The sequence below is a fragment of the Leucoraja erinacea genome, chromosome 22 (genome assembly GCF_028641065.1).
Source record: "Leucoraja erinacea ecotype New England chromosome 22, Leri_hhj_1, whole genome shotgun sequence".
NCBI classification, from domain to species: Eukaryota; Metazoa; Chordata; class Chondrichthyes; order Rajiformes; family Rajidae; genus Leucoraja; species Leucoraja erinaceus.
Window position 1 is genome coordinate 2537958 of NC_073398.1, and position 17143 is coordinate 2555100.

The 17143-nt window shown below is 47.9% G+C and overlaps 1 protein-coding gene across 2 annotated transcripts in view; it reads left to right on the forward strand.

Moving 5' to 3' along the window:
* Positions 1-17143, forward strand: part of hal (histidine ammonia-lyase) — a 90640-nt gene that overhangs the window by 4044 nt on the left and 69453 nt on the right. The window contains exons 6-14 of one of the 2 annotated variants that reach the window (XM_055652767.1): positions 1889-2014; positions 2457-2596; positions 3576-3623; positions 5689-5836; positions 11366-11461; positions 11926-11984; positions 14293-14373; positions 16221-16286; positions 16910-17075. The exons of the other annotated variant lie outside the window; for it this stretch is intronic. Of the exons in view, the coding sequence (XP_055508742.1) occupies positions 1889-2014; positions 2457-2596; positions 3576-3623; positions 5689-5836; positions 11366-11461; positions 11926-11984; positions 14293-14373; positions 16221-16286; positions 16910-17075 (930 nt within the window). The remainder of the gene's footprint in view (positions 1-1888; positions 2015-2456; positions 2597-3575; positions 3624-5688; positions 5837-11365; positions 11462-11925; positions 11985-14292; positions 14374-16220; positions 16287-16909; positions 17076-17143) is intronic. 2 annotated transcript variants of the gene reach the window in all.

Here is a 17143-nt window from a genome sequence, read left to right on the forward strand (position 1 = left end):
GAGTTTAAGAAAAAAATCAAACTCATGGTAAGCACGTAGAATGTACATAGCGGGTACGTCGGAGCTCGGGACGCCTCTTAGTGGCTCGTAACGCTAACGGCAGGTACTCGGGAAACGCGGTAAGCTCGTGAAGACTCAAGAAGATTTTTCAACATGTTGAAAAATGTCCACGAGAGCCCCGAGTACCTACGAGCGGCTATTACCGTAATTCTCCGAGTTTGAATCAGGGGAAACTCAGGAGAACTCTTGAATTGGCTCCTACAGTGGGACAGGCCCTTAACCGAAAGTGTACACCTCCCTGAACACAGTAGGTCTGACATGAGAAAAATCTCTGCTGGAATGCCTGATCATACATCCTGCCTCAAATTGCTGTGTACTCTATCCCAAAGTTTACTTTGCAATAGAGCAACTCCTCCCATCTCCCTGGGCCACCTCCTTTCAGATTTGCTCACTGATTATATATTATTTCTAAGGATTAGCTTTCAATTTATCCCCTCCGCAAAAGCCAACCTCAACCCTCTAAAACCCGGGCCTTTTTCTCCAAAACCACCTGTTCCACCCCTCTGTATCCACAGGCTTTCTCCTCCAATGCCACATGGCCCACCGCTACATAACCATTGAGTGGTTATCATATTGGATAGAGTGGCTGTGGAGAGGATGTTTCCACTAGTGAGAAAGTCTAGTACTAGAGGTCATAGCCTCAGAATTTAAGGAAGGAGATGAGGAGGAATTTCTTTAGTCAGATGGAGATGAATCTGGAATTCTTTCCCACAGAAGGCAGTGGAGGCCAAGTCAATGGATATTTTTAGGACAGATATGGATTCTTGATTAGTGCGGGTGTAAGGGGTTACGGGGAGAATGGGGTGAGGAGGGAGAGATAGATCAGCCATGATTGAATGGCGGAGCGGACTTGATGGGCCGAATGGCCTAATTTTTCTCCTATCACTTACGTCCCCTCTGAACATATCCTCACTCACTCACCGAGAAACCTGGCCCTTCCCCACCAAACCCCTGGCCTCTTCCCTTCAAACGCCCCACCTCCCAGATCCTCCCTCACGAAACCCCCACCTCTCCCATCTGAAGCCGCCAGCCTCTCTCCTCCTGTCCCCACTCCTCCAAACCACCAGACCACCCATCTGTGACCACGAACTGATTCCTCGGCCCCAATCCATCAAACACTCCTGGTCCGTCTCCAGAACCCATGGTCCCCTCCCCAAATGCCCAGATGCACCTCTTTGGGCATGAACCCCCAGCCTCTCCCTTCTGAGCTCCCCATCCCCCCCACTCTGAAATTCCGAGCCTATCTCCTGCTCCCCCCCACCCATCTGAACCATGGGCCCCTCCCCTTTGAACCTCGACCTCTCCCCTCTGAACTCTCTCTCCCTACCTTGCATAACCTTGCCCTTTGCTCCGGACTCCCCTATCCTTCCTCTCCACCTCCTTGCGGCAAAACACCGACCCCCCCTCCCCGATGAACTGCTCCAACAGGGACACCCCTGTCCTCTTTGAATCCTCCGCCCCACTCCCCTCCGAAACACAAACATGCTTCCAAGATGGTGCCCAACACAGGCGACTATCTGCGTGAATTCACAGAAGCAGATGTACAATCGTGTATTACAATCGCTCCACACATTCTTAAATCTCTGCTCCTACAGACACTGTAAACGGATCTACTGTAATTTTGTTTTGTCTTTCCGCTGACTAGTTAGCACGCCACAAAAGCCTTTCACCGTGCCTAGGTACATGTGAGAACAAACCAAACTAAATTAAACCCACTCCTCCGCACCCCCGGTTCCTTGCCTCTGTAGCTCCCAACACCCACCCCATTCCTGTAAACCCCGGCATCTCTGGCAAACAGTAGATAAGTGGCCGAGTGCTTCTTCTACAGGTGTGGGCAAACCCCTCTCACCGCAGAGGTGCCGGATGCTGCTGGCTCTCAGGATCAATGTCCTCGCCAAGGGTTACAGTGGAATCTCCTTGGAAACCCTCAACCAAATGATCCAGGCCTTCAATGGTAACGTTGCCTTTTATACTTTGCTTTGAAACTTTTCTTTAGACTCCAGAGATGGGAGGAGGAAACCAGAGAACGTCTCTGGCGCTGTAAGGCAGCATCTCTATCGCAGAGCCACTATTCCGCCACATTGTCTTCATATTTATATAACATAGTAGATTATGTTTTGCTGGGCTGTAATCTTAAGGACCTGTCCCACTTGCGTGTCATTTGCGCGCCATTTACGTGTCACGATGCACGACGTGGGCGTTGTGACACGCACGTGATGCGCGCATGGTGCGCATTACGCTCGCATGGTGCGCGGTGACGTAGGCAGTGACGCGCGGTCGCGAGCGGCGCCCCTGGATTTTGGAATTCACGAAACCTTCGCGCGCGACCTGCGTGAAACGCAAATGACGCCCAAGTGGGACAGGCCCTTTACTCTCTTTTATTGTGCTTTCTGCAGCTTCCTGCCTGTCCTTCGTGCCAGAGAAGGGAACTGTTGGGGCCAGTGGAGATCTCGCTCCTCTGGCTCACCTTGCCCTCGGACTGATGGGTGAAGGGAAAATGTGGTCGCCAAAAAGCGGCTGGGCTGACGCTAAGGATGTGAGTTCTCTTGGTTTTCTATAACGTCTAGTTACTGTATTGTGGGTACACTTTGATTAGCAACTGTATTTTAAACCATAAGCCAAATGTACAGTGTTGGACCACACGCAGTGTTCTATAACTCCGAGTATCTGCGCAATGGTTCAACGATACAACCCTGATATGTGGATGGCACGGTGGTGCAGCGGTAGAGTTGCTGCTTCACAGCGCCATAGACCCAGGTTCAATCCTGACTATGGGTGCTGTCTGAGTTTTTGCATTCTCCCCGTGACCTGCATGGGTTTTGTTTCCGGGTGCTCCGGTTTCCTCCCACACTCCAAAGACGAACAGGTTTACAGGCTCATTGGCTTCAGTAAAATTGTAAATTGTCCCTCGTGTGTAGAATAGTGCTCGTGTACGATTCTGCGCTGTATCTCTAAAATAGATGCAAATACGGCTGAGTATGATACTATTGAATATATCGACATTATGAATGTATGAAGAGTTTTTTTTTGCACTGTTATTGTTTTATATATATATTTTTTAATCCTGAATTAAGTTTATTTTGGAAAAAAATGGTGCTCAGAGAATCCAATGAGATTTGGTGATACCTTGTGTTTAAGAAGGAACTGCAGATGCTGGAAAATCGAAGGTAGACAAAAATGCTGGAGAAACTCAGCGGGTGCAGCAGCATTTATGGAGCGAAGGAAATAGGCAATGTTTCGGGCCGAAACCCTTGCGTTCTGAAACGTTGCCTATCTCCTTCGCTCCATAGATGCTGCTGCACCCGCTGAGTTTCTCCAGCATTTTTGTGTACCTTTGGTGATACCTTGTTGTTTTGTGATCCGGCGATATTAGGTGATACCATGAGATTCAGTAATCTCTGAGGTTTGAAGTTTGATTATATACATTTAGTTTACCCTCCAAGACTGTGATTCAGTACATGTGGATGATGGAACAGACTGCCTGCCGTTAATATGATTCTTTCTTGTACCATCAGGTTTTACAAGCTCATGGGCTCCATCCGATTTCACTGAAACCTAAAGAGGTAATAAAGCAGGCTTCAACCGATAATTTGTGTAATAACCGTCACAGAAGGTTGTGGAGGCTGTCAATAAATATTTTTCAGATGGAAATTGATAGATTCTTGATTAAGTACGGGTGTCAGGGGTTATGGGGAGAAGGCAGGAGACTGGGGTTGAAGGGGAAAGATAGATCAGCCATGATTGAATGGCGGAGTAGACTTATAACCATATAACCATATAACAATTACAGCACGGAAACAGGCCATCTCGGCCCTTCTAGTCCGTGCCGAATACTTATTCTCCTCTCGTCCCATCTACCTGCACTCAGACCATAACCCTCCATTCCTTTCCCGTCCATATACCTATCCAATTTATTTTTAAATTATAAAATCGAACCTGCCTCCACCACTTCCACTGGAAGTTCATTCCACACAGCTACCACTCTCTGAGTAAAGAAATTCCCCCTCATGTTACCCCTAAACGTCTGTCCCTTAATTCTCAAATCATGTCCTCTTGTTTGAATCTTCCCTACTATCAATGGAAAAAGCTTATCCACGTCAATTCTGTCTATCCCTCTCATCATTTTAAAGACCTCTATCAAGTCCCCCCTTAACCTTCTGCGCTCCAAAGAATAAAGACCTAACTTGGTCAACCTTTCTCTGTAACTTAGTTGCTGAAACCCAGGCAACATTCTAGTAAATCTCCTCTGTACTCTCTCTATTTTGATGGGTCAAATGTCCTAATTCTGCTCCTATAGCATATGAACCTTTGATTTTATGAACTAATCAACACACATTTTTTTTAAACATTGCCAGTACATAGTATTACAATTGGTTATTATATCTATAAAAAAATCTATATTTTCAGTGACTTTTCTTTGAAAGTCTGTTTACTCAATGATACAACTTGAGAGACATCCATGTAAAGGGCAGCACAGTGGCTCAGCTTGGTCGAGCTGCTGCCTCACAGCTCCTGGGACCTGGGTTCGGAACTGACCTCAGTGGAGGTCAGCGTGGAATTTGCACGTTCTCCCTGTGACTGCGTGGGTTTCCTCCGGGTGCTCTGGTTTCCTGCAACATCCCAAAGATGTGCAGGTTTGTAGCTTAATTGGCCTCTGTAAATTGTCCCTAGCGTCTAGGTAGTGGATGAGGAAGTGGGATAGCAACAAAACTGTGTGAACGGGTGATCAATGGTCAGCATGGACTCTGTGGGACAAAGGTGCAGGAACGAACTGCAGATGCTGGTTTAAATCGAAGGTAGACACAAAATGCTGGAGTAATCTCTGCAGAGAAGGAATAGGTGACGTTTCGGGTCGAGTCCCTTCTTAAGTCTCGACCTGAAATGTCACCCATTCCTTCCCTCCAGAAATGCTGCCTGTCCCACTGAGTTACTCCTGCATTTTGTGTCTACCTGTAGGAGGAACAGCCTGTTCTCAAGCTGTATCTCTAAACTAAAAGTTGGATTACTAATGTGGACGGGCGATCGATGGTTAATGTGGACTCTGCCGTCGAAGGGCCTGTTTACAAGCTGTATCTCGCATCAAAAAGAAACAAAACTCAACTAAACCATTATTTACATCTTGTATTTTACAACATTGTTTAATGATTGAAGCAAATTGAAAGAATAAAGATCTACAAAAGGTAGACAAAGGTGCTGGAGAAACTTAGCGGGTGCAGCAGCATCTATGGACTCGGACTCGGACACCTCCTCCTACTTACCCCTGGACCATGACCCCACAGACCAGCACCAGGCCACTATCTCTAGCACCATCACTGACTTCATCAACTCCTGCTCCCTGCCCTCCCTGCCCTCCCAAAACGTTGCCTATTTCCTTTGCTCCATAGATGCTGCTGCACCCGCTGAGTTTCTCCAGCACTTTTGTCTACCTTTTACTTTATTGTCATATGTGACAAGTCACAGTGAAATTCTTTGCTTGAGTATCTAAGGTATGCAAATAGTCGCTACATAAAGGGCACGGACAAAGTTACAACATGCACTCCTTTGTTCTCCCCCCCCCCCCCCTCCCCCTCTCACCTGCATGTCCAATGCATGTTGTTATGATTTTACATCAAACTCTTCGGTGCCCAGGGGCTGTCGTTGATCAACGGGACACAGATGATCACGTCGCTGGGCGCTGAGGCAGTGGAGCGAGCCGTGGCCATCGCCCGCCAGGCGGACATCATCGCCGCACTCACGCTGGAGGTTCTCAAAGGCACCACCAGAGCCTTCGACAGCGGTGAGTGACCAGCGCGGAGCCCACACAGACTGTCCTGCAGAAACCGAGCCTCCTTCTCCCACTGACCGCCCAACCTCTGTAACGCCTTCTTTACACGTAGACCCGATTGCGTAGGCCCCAACCCGAACGAGGAGAGTTAACGGCTCTAATTACCAAAAGGGCATGAAATGTGAAATGGCCCTCAATGCACTGACAGGCATTAAATACTGTATGATCTTGAAACATTGTGAGTGAAAGTGGTGCGGCAGTAGATTTGCCACCATACAACGCCAGAGTCTCGGGTTCAATCCTGACTACGGGTGCTGTCTGTACGGTGTTTGTTTGTTCTCCCCGTGACCTACATGGGTTTTTTGTTTCACCTTCTGCTTTTACTTTTGATGGGGCAACAGAGAGCAATACGATCAACATAGAACATATAAAGAACATAGAACTGTACAGCACAGGAACATGCCCTACAGCCCAACATGTATGTGCAGAACATGATGCCAAGACCAACTCCTATCTGCCTGCACAAATCCATAAGCCTCCATTCCCTGCACATCCATCCATGCGCCTATCCAGGTCTCTTCTGTCACACACAAGGATGCGGAGGCCGAGTTAATGGATATTTTTTAAAGGGCCTGTCCCACTTGGCCGTCATTTGCGACAGATGGCGCCCCAAGATTTTGTACGTCACAAAAACCTGCGACGCGGCACGCAGCCGCGCGTCACTGCCTATGTCATCGGGCACCATGCGGCCGTAATGCGCACCATGCGCTCATCACGTGTGTGTCACATCGCGCGCCCTGCGTCGTGACACGTAAATTATGTTGCGTAATTTACACGCAAATGACCGCCAAGTGGGACAGGCCCTTAAGGCAGAGATAGATAGTTTCTTGATTAGTACTGGTGTCGGGGGCTATGGGTAGAAGGCAGGAGAATGTGGAAAGATAGATCAGCCATGATTGAATGGCAGAGTGGACTTGATGGGTCGAAATGCCTCATTCTGACCCTGTCACTTATGAACTCTTAAATGCCACGATTGTATCTGCCTCCACCACAACTTCCAGCAGTGCATTCCAGCCACCCACCGCACTCTGTGTAAAAATCTTGCCCTGACAATCCAATAGGACATAGAACAGTACAGCTCAGGAACGGGCCCTTTGGCCCACAATGTTGGTGCTGAACGTGATGTCAAGTTAAACTGACCGCATCTGCCTACACATGATCCACATCCCTCTAAAAGCCTCTTAAACACCACTGTACCAACCTTCACCACCAGCCTTGGCAACACATGCCAAGCCTGCACCGCTCCCTGTAAAAAACTTCCCCTAACATCTCCATTAAATATTCCCCCTCTCACCTAATAGCTACGCCCTCTAGTGTTAGACATTTCCAAGTCGTTCCATGATGTCCCAGAGAAAGCAATTCAAGTCTATCCAACCTCCCCCTGTAGCTAAAACCTTCTAATCCAGGCATCATTCTGGTAAACCTCCTCTGCACCCTCTCCAAAGCCTCCACATCTTTCCTGTAATGGGACCACCAGAACTGCAAGCATTACTCCAATTCATCTTCATCTCCTTTAATCTTTGCCCATCTATCTTAAAGCTATGCTCTCTCTGAGAAAATGGTTCCGACTGTCTTCCCTCTCAATGCTTCTCATAATTCGGTATACTTCTATCAGCTCTTCCCTCGACCTCCAGTATTGCAGAGGAAACAATCCAAGTCTGGCCAACCTCACTTTCGAGCAGAAACAGTCTAATCCAGGCATCATTCTGTACCCTCTCCACAGTTTTCACTGTACTGGGGCGACTAAGAACTGCACGCTATGCTCCAAATGTATCCAAAGCAATGTCTTATAAAGCTGCATTACGACTTGTGTGTGTGTATATATACCGTGACTTGCAAACGTTTTCATACCCCTTGAACTTTTCCACATTTTGTCACGTTACAACCACAAACGTAAATGTATTTTATTGGGATTTTATGTGATAGACCAACACAAAGTGGTGCATAATTGTGAAGTGGAAGGAAAATGATACATGGTTTTCAGATTTTTTTTACAAATAAAAAACTGAAAAGTGTGGCATGCAAAAGTATTCAGCCCCCCTGAGTCAATACTTTGTAGAACCACCTTTCGCTGCAATTACAGCTGCAAGTCTTTTGGGGCATGTCTCTACCAGCTTTACACATCGAGAGACTGAAATTTTTGCCCATTCTTCTTTGCAAAATAGCTCAAGCTCAGTCAGATTGGATGGAGAGCGTCTGTGAACAGCAATTTTCAAGTCTTGCCAGAGATTCTCAATTGGATTTAGGTCTGACTGGGCCATTCTAACACATGAATATGCTTTGATCTAAACCATTTCATTGTAGCTCTGGCTGTATGTTCAGGGTCGTTGTCCTGCTTGAAGGTGAACCTCCGCCCGAGTCTCAAGTCTTTTGCAGACTCCAACAGGTTTTCTTCCAAGATTGTCCTGTATTTGGCTCCATCCATCTTCCCATCAACTCTGACCAACTTCCTTGTCCCTGCTGAAGAAAAGCATCCCCACAGCATGATGCTGCCACCAACATGTTTCACAGTGGGGATGGTGTGTTCAGGGTGATGTGCAGTGTTAGTTTTCCGCCACACATAGCGTTTTGCATTTAGGCCAAAAACTTCAATTTTGGTCTCATCTGACCAGAGCACCTTCCTCCACATGTTTGCTGTGTCCCCCACATGGCTTGTGGCAAACTGCAAACGGGACTTCTTATGGCTTTTTTTCAACAATGGCTTTCTTCTTGCCACTCTTCCATAAAGGCCCGATTTGTGGAGTGCACAACTAATAGTTGTCCTGTGGACAGATTCTCCCACCTGAGCTGTGGATCTCTGCAGCTCCTCCAGAGTTACCATGGGCCTCTTGGCTGCTTCTCTGATCAATGCTCTCCTTGCCCGGCCTGTCAGTTTAGGTGGACGGCCATGTCTTGGTAGGTTTGCAGTTGTGCCATACTCTTTCCATTTTCGGATGATGGATTGAACAGTGCTCTGTGAGATGTTCAAAGCTTGGGATATTTTTTTATAACCTAACCCTGCTTTAAACTTCTCCACAACTTTATCCCTGACCTGTCTGGTATGTTCCTTGGGCTTCATGATGCTGTTTGTTCACTAATTTTCTCTAACAAACCTCTGAGGCCTTCACAGAACAGCTGTATTTATACTGAGATTAGATTACACACAAGTGGACTCTATTTACTAATTAGGTGACTTCTGAAGGCAATTGTTTGCACTGGATTTTATTTAGGGGTATCAGAGTAAAGGGGGCTGAATACTTTTGCACGCCACACTTTTCAGTTTTTTATTTGTAAAAAAATTTGAAAACCATGTATCATTTTCCTTCCACTTCACAATTATGCGCCACTTTGTGTTGGTCTATCACATAAAATCCCAATAAAATACATTTACGTTTGTGGTTGTAACGTGACAAAATGTGGAAAAGTTCAAGGGGTATGAAAACTTTTGCAAGCCACTGGAGATGTATATACACACACATAAAGACAAACAAACAAACAAAATCAGTGCAAAGAAATAAAACCAATACTCCCAAGTCTATGGTAGACAAAAATGCTGGAGAAACTCAGCGGGTGGAGCAGCATCTATGGAGTGAAGGAAATAGGCAACGTTTCGTCCCGAAACGTTGCACCCACTGAGTTTCCCAAGAAATTTTGTCTACCTTCGATTTTCCGGCATCTGCAGTTCCTTCTTAAACAACTCCCAAATCTATGTAGTTTAGAGTTTATTGGAGGATGTAGCGTTTAATAGTCTGATGGCTGTTGGACGTTACTGTTTCCAGGCTCTTCTTCCCGAGGGCAGGAATGAAATGAGAGTGTGGCCAGGATGGTGTGGGTCTCTGATGATGCTGCCTGTCTTTTTGGGGCAGCGACTCCGGTAAATCCATTCGATGGTGGGGAGGTCAGAACCTGTGATGGACTGGGCAGTGGTCACCACAAGGAATCTATACTGAATATGTTAAACATAATTATAAGCCTCAGCAAATTACAAGAGATTATTTATTAATTATAGAGTATTATAATTCTAGGGTATAATAGGGTATACCCTAATTATAGGGTAGAGGGTCAGAACCTTTCTCCCAGGATGGAGAAGGTTATAGGATGTATCATTAAGCCCAAAGGGGCAGGAAGGAGGGGTGGGGGGGTTTAAAGGAGATTTGTTTTTAAAGGGGCAATTTGTTTTTACACAGAGTGGTGCGTACGTGGAACGTGGTGGTGGAGGTCGATAAGCTTGTGGCGTTTAAGAAGCTTTTTAGATTAGGCACATGTATATGCAGGGAATAGAGGGATATGGATCACTAGAGAGGAGATTTAGACTTTGGAGAAACAGGCCCTTCGGCGCTGACCAGCAATCACCCCGCACACTACACACTTGGGGGACAATTCACATCAGTGTGGGAGGAAACAGGAGAGCCCAGAGAAAACCCACACAGTCAGAAGCGAGAACATACAAACTCCAGACAAACAAGCACCTGTAGTCAGGATCGAACCCGGGTCTCTGGTGCTCCGAGGCGGCATCTCTACTGCTGCGCCACAGTGCCGCCACTCCAGTTGGCCGGGGTGGTTGAGCCAGATATGCCAGCATCCGACACCAGTTCTCCCCAGGCTGCTGAATTTCACAGAGCACTTGTGGAATCGGACACGGACTGATCCTCGTCGCTGTTCCCCAGGCTGCTGGTCGACTCGACTCGACTCAACACGGTACATCAGGCCTATGGAGTCATAGTCAAACAGCATAGAAACAGGCCCTTCAGCCCAACTTGCCCATGCTGGCCAACATGTCCCATCTACACTAGTCCCACCTGCCTGAGTTTGACCCATTTACCTCTAAACCTGTTCTGTCCATGTACCTGTCTAATTGCTTCTTAAATGTTGTGATAGTCAATGCCTCAACTACCTCCTCTGGTACTTGTTCCATACACCCACCATCATTTGTGTAAAAAAGTTACCCCTCATGCTCTTTTCCCCTTCACCTTAAACCTATGTCCTCTGGTCCTCGATTCCCCTCCTCTGGGCAAGAGACTATTGTGTGTCTACCCGATCTATTCCTCTCATACACCTCTATAAGATCACCCCAAATCCTTATGCGCTCCAGGGAATAGAGACCCAGCCTACTCATCTCTCCCTATAGCTCAGACCCTTGAGTCCTGGCAACAACTTTATAAATCTTCTCTGCACCCTTTCCAGCTTGACAACATCTTTCCTGTAACATGGTGCCCAGAACTGAATACAATATTCTAAATGTGGCCTCACCAATGTCTTATACAACTGCAACATGACCTCCCAACTTGTATACTTGTAAACTCAATAGTCTGACTGATGAAGGCCAATGTGCCAAAAGCCTTTTTGACCACCCTACCTACCTGCACCACCACTGGCAAGGGACGATATACCTGCACTCCTAGATCCCTCTGCTCTACAACACTCCCCAGCGCCCTACCATTCACTTTGGAAAGAAAGGTTGGTCTAGTTTAAGACTTGTCTGTGGCCCTGTATGTTAAACAGATGTCCACAAGCTGAGACCACACCAAGGACAGATGGACGTAGCTGCTCGATTGAGGTCGCTCTTGGACTCCGACGTTCATGCATCTGAGATAGCAGGTGAGTCACCTTCTGATTGGCAGTAATTAGTTTAGTTTATTGTCACGTGGACCGAGGTACAGTGAAAAGCTTTTGTTGCGTGCTAACCTGTCAGTGGAAAGACTATACATGATTACAATGGAGCCATTTACAGTGTATAGATACATGATAAGGGAATAACGTTTAGTGCATGGTAAAGCCAGCAAAGTCTGATCAAGGATAGTGTGAGGGTCACCAATGAGGTTGATAGTAGTTCAGGACCGCTCTCTAGTTGTAGTAGGATGGTGCTGTAGCCTGATAACAGCTGGGATGAAACTGCTACTGATTGTGGAGGTGTGTGTTTTCACACTTCTATACCTTTTTCTAAAGCTGTATCAATTGCTCTGCACCCTGGACCCAATCCAAAAACCAGAAAATATTTATGTTAAAAAAAACGTACAGGTAACAGATTCCCTTTGATTTGTATCTCTGTGGATCTTTCACAGGGAGCCACAGATTGTGTGATCGCGTTCAGGATGCCTACACCCTCCGGTGCTGTCCGCAGGTGAGTGTCACCGAGTGCCATGTACCACAGGTCCATTTATGAGTCCATTGACTCATAAGTTCATACGTTTATTTGTTTTTAATTTAGTTTAGAGATACAGCGTGGAAACAGGCCCTTCGGCCCACCGAGTCCTCACCGATCCTAGTATATTCACACCATCCGACACACACACACTAGGGTCAATTTACATTGATACCGAGCCAATTAACCTTTGGAGTGTGGGAGGAAACCGGAGATCCCGGAGAAAACCCACGCGGTCACGGGGAGAACGTACAAAATCCGTACAGACAGTTCCCGTAGTCGGGATCAAACCTGGGTCTCTGTCGCTGTGAGGCAGCAACTCTACCGCTATGTCGCTGTTAGAGGAGAACTATTAAGCCATTCGGCCCATCAACGGGCAAAGTTTGTACATTCTCTCTTTGGCCACGTGGGTTTTCTCTGGGTGCTCCGGTTTCCTCCCACACTACAAAGGTGTACAGGATTGTAGGTTATTTGGCTTCGGTAAGTTGATAAATTGTCCCGTGTGTGTGTGTGTAGGATAGTGTTAGTGTACGGGGTGATCACTGGTCGGCATTGGCTCGGTGGGGGGGAAGTGCATGTTTCCACCCTGTGTCTCTAAAGTCTAAAGTAAGGTCTCAAGTCTACTCCGCCATTCAATCAAGGCTGGTCTGTCTTTCTCTCTCAACCCCATTCTCCTGCCTTCTTCTGAAACACTATACTAATCAAAAATCTGTCAATCCCCGCCTAAAAAAGATCCATTGACTTGGCCTCCACAGCCATCTGTGGACTATTATTGCAGTGATCTTGTCACCACTTATTCCTGTTTAAAACTATTCTCACAGATTTGTTACAGGGGCACGGTGGAGTCTGTACTCACGTACTGCATGAACACGTGGTACTCCAACTGTAACTGCTCAGACAGGAAGTCTCTGCAGAGGGTAGTGAGGGGGAGCAGAGAGGGTCATTGACATCTCTCTACCCTCGGTACAAGAACTGTTCCAGAGCCACTGCCTGAAAAAAGCACTGAGCATAGCAAAGGACAAACTGCACCCCCTCCACACACACCTGGATCTCCTGCCATCAGGCAAGAGATACCGTAGCATCAAAGCCCGGACAACCAGACTGCTAAACAGCTTCATGCCACAGGCTGTGAGGCTGCTAAACAGTCACTGCATCTGATTCTGCCGCTTTGCACTGACAATTTAATAACTCTGGCACTGGCCACTTATATCAGCTGCCCTGGACAATTTATGACTGTTTTTACTGTATTTTAATGTTGCTGTTTTACCTGCTTTTTAACTATTTGTATTGTTTTATCAGGAACTGGATTGTTTTTATTATGTGTGAACTGTTTAAGTTTCATGTGCGATGCTCCGGTATTCCCTGGGAAACGTCTTCTCATTTTGCACTGTACAATTGTTGCTTTGCAAGATGACAATAAAGGTTGATTGATTGATTGATTGTTGCTGGGACTGGCAGGCTCGAGTTGTGAGGAGAAACTGGATGTTGGGCTTGTTTCCCTGCAGGGAATAGAGGGATATGGATCATGTGCAGGCAGGGAAGATGCGTTTAGCTTGTCATCATGTTCGGCATGGACATTAAGGGCCGAAGGGCCTGTTCCTGTGCTGCACTTCCTATCTTCTATATTCTATGCTGTGAAAGAGGGTGAGGGATGTTTATATGAACATGAGAGGCAAGGGTAAGATGGATGGCCACAGTATTTTTGTCAGGGTAGAGCTGTCTAAAAATGGGGAGAACAGGGAACAGGGGCAGCACGGTGGTGCAGCGGTAGAGTTGCTGCCTTACAGCCCCAAAGACCTGGGTTCAATCCTGACTAATGGTGCTGTCTGTACAGAGTTTGTACGTTCTCCCCATGACCATGTGGGTTTTCTCCGGGTGCTCCGGTTTCCTCCCGCACTCCAGAGATGTACAGGTTTATAAGTTAATTGTTTAGTTATTTGCCTTTGATAAGATTTTAAATTATCCCGTGAAAAGCATAGTGCTAGTGTACGAGGTGATCGCTGGTCACAAGGACTCGGTGGGCAAAGGGCCTGTTTCCGCGCTGTATCTCCAAAGACAAAAGTTTAAGGTGAGGTGGGAAAGATTGTAAGGGGTTCCGAGGGTCAGGTTTTTCACACAGGTGGGTACATGGAACGAGCTGCCAGAGGATGTGGCAGCAGGGGGTACATTTACAACATTTGGCAATGTGGTCAGCATGGAGGAGTTGGGCCGAAGGGCCTGTTTCCACAGTGTGTTACACTATGACTCCGTGTTACACACCTCCTAACCTGCCGATGCTCTCTTGCAGGTGCATGGGGTGGTAAACGACACGATTGCTTTTGTGAAGAATATTCTGGTGACTGAAATGAACAGTGTTACCGATAACCCTGTATCCTTCTGTGAATCAGCAGTACAGAAGATAGACACATAATGCTGGAGTGACTCAGCGGGACAGGCAGCATCTCTGGAGAGAAGGAATGGGTGACGTTTCGGGTCGAGACCCTTCTTCAGACTGATGTCAGGGGAGAGGGAGTTTCGGGTTGAGACGCTGTCCCTGACATCAGTCTGAAGAAGGGTCTCGACTCCAAAACGCTGATCTTGTGCTCTTCCGGTTTGCGCGGTCTTTCTATCTGCGCGATAGCCCACTCACCGTTCTCCCGTGTCGCGAGTGCACCAAGTTGCGTTCCGATCGGTGGTCTATTATAAAAGTTAGCGATGTTTAAAAATCTTAAAAACCGCGCGTGGGCAGATCGATACTCCTCTCCATCCAGTCAGCGCTGCGCGGATTAGTCTCACCTGTCACTCCGCGGGACGGTCCGCCCCTTCCTGCGCCATCGCATCTTTACTGGAGCTGAGGGAGGCTCTGGATAGCTGGCGGAGGTCTCCAACCGGACACAATTTCAGAGGGAGCGGAAGTGACCCGGCCCAGCCCGGCCCAGCCCGGCCCAGCCTGGCGCGGAGTCGGTGAGGGGAATGGAAAGCGGAGAGTCTGATCCCAGCGGAGGAGAACGACCAGTGACCAGCGCCCGCTGTGAGTCCCCATCGCACACACAGCTCCAGCCACTACTCATCTGCTCCCCCTCACTGGCTCCTGCCCCCCACCCACGTGGTACCAGCTCTCTCCCCACAACCCCCCCCCCCCCCACACACACACCCACACACACATCCACACACACACACCACACACACACCCCCACACACACACACACACACACCCACACACACACACACACACACACCCACACACACACACCCACCCCACACCCCCCCCCCCACACACACACACCCCACACACCCCCCCCCACACACACACACACACTCCCACACACACCCCCACACACACACACCCACACACACCCACACACACACACACACACACACACACACACACACACACACACCACACACACACACACACACACACACACACACACACACACACACACATCCACACACACACACACCCACACACACACACACACACACACACACACACCACACACACACCCCCACACACACACACCACACACACACACACCCACACCCACACACACACACACCCACACACACACACCCACACCCCCCCCCACCCCACACCCCCCCCCACACACCCCCCCCCACACACCCCCCGCTCACACCCCCCCCCCACCCCCCCCCCGCCCACACACCCCCTCCCCCTCACATCACACTTCCCTTCCCCCCCTCCTCCCCTCCCACACATGATGAGGAGGGGAAGGGAGTGCTGGGGGATGAGGGGAAATGAGCCACGCCTGCACAAGTTAGGGGCTATGGGTGAGTGGTGGAATATTACGTTGGGGAATAGGTTGCGTTGGGGGACCAGGCCTCCCGTGTGACCGGAACCCACAAGAGTCCCACCTAGTCTCGTGTCTCTTAAACGTTGCAATAGTCCCTGCTTCATCTAATTCCTCCCGTAGTTCATTCCATACACTCACCATCCTTTGTGTAAAAAAGGTTACCCCTCAGGTTCCTCTTACATCTTTCACCCCTCACCTTAAACCTACCCGCTCTAATTCTCGATCCCCCTAATCTGGGCAAGAGACTCTGTGCTTTAACCCAATCTATTCCCACCAACTCATTTGTAATCTACCACGTTTGAATAAAAGTCAGTGCTCCAGATTTGTTGAATGTTGGCGTGTTCTTCCAGCTTTAGTTTCAATGAGGATCTGTTTGCATCCTTTAAAATACGAACAATTTTATTTCTTAATCAGTTTCCAGATTGTATTTGCAGAGAGAGGGGAGATTATTTCAGGTGGAAACTTCCATGGCGAATATCCTGCTAAAGTAAGTGATCAGTTTGCTAATCATCTGTTTCAGGGTTTGTTTCTAAGAAATTCCAAGTAAAATCACCAATAGGATAATGCAAGGGTCTAGATGTGGTGGTGAGATGCCGTTTGAAATATTCTGTACAGGTATGGACTCCCTACTTCATGAGGAACCTACTTATCATAAGATCATAAGTGATAGGAGTAGAATTAGGCCATTCAGCCCATCAAGTCTACACCACCATTCAATCATGGTTGATCTATCTTTCAATCCTAACCCCAGTCTTCTGCCTTCTCCCCATAACCAAGGAATTTGTTGTGAAATAACAGAGATTCGTGGTCTGAAGAAGGGTCCTGTCCCAAAATGTCACGTATTCCTTTTCTCCCGAGATGTTGCCTGATGTGTCTATCTTCAGCATAAAACAGAATCTGTAGTTCCTTCCTACACAGCAGGTGGGTGGCACGGTGGCGCAGTGGTAGAGTCGCTGCCTTACAGCGTCAGAGACATCAGTGTAATTTCTAACTTGCCGTTTTGGGGGGTTTGATCTAATCGTCTGAAGAGGTTGCCTCAGACATTGCTGTAGAATAATTATGTGCAGGGCAGACTGACTCCTGCAGCTTGTCGCCTTGAATTACCTGCAGGCTCTGGACTACCTGGCCATCGCGGTTCACGAGCTGGCTTCCATCAGCGAGAGGCGCATCGAGAGGCTGTGTAACCCGTCCCTGAGCGAACTGCCCGCCTTCCTGGTCAAAGAGGGCGGCCTGAACTGTGGCTTCATGGTGGCGCACTGCACTGCTGCTGCATTAGGTGCCAACACTTCTTCACTGTAGACATGTCACCATTATACATGTCATCAGTTCATGCTCATAAGTGAT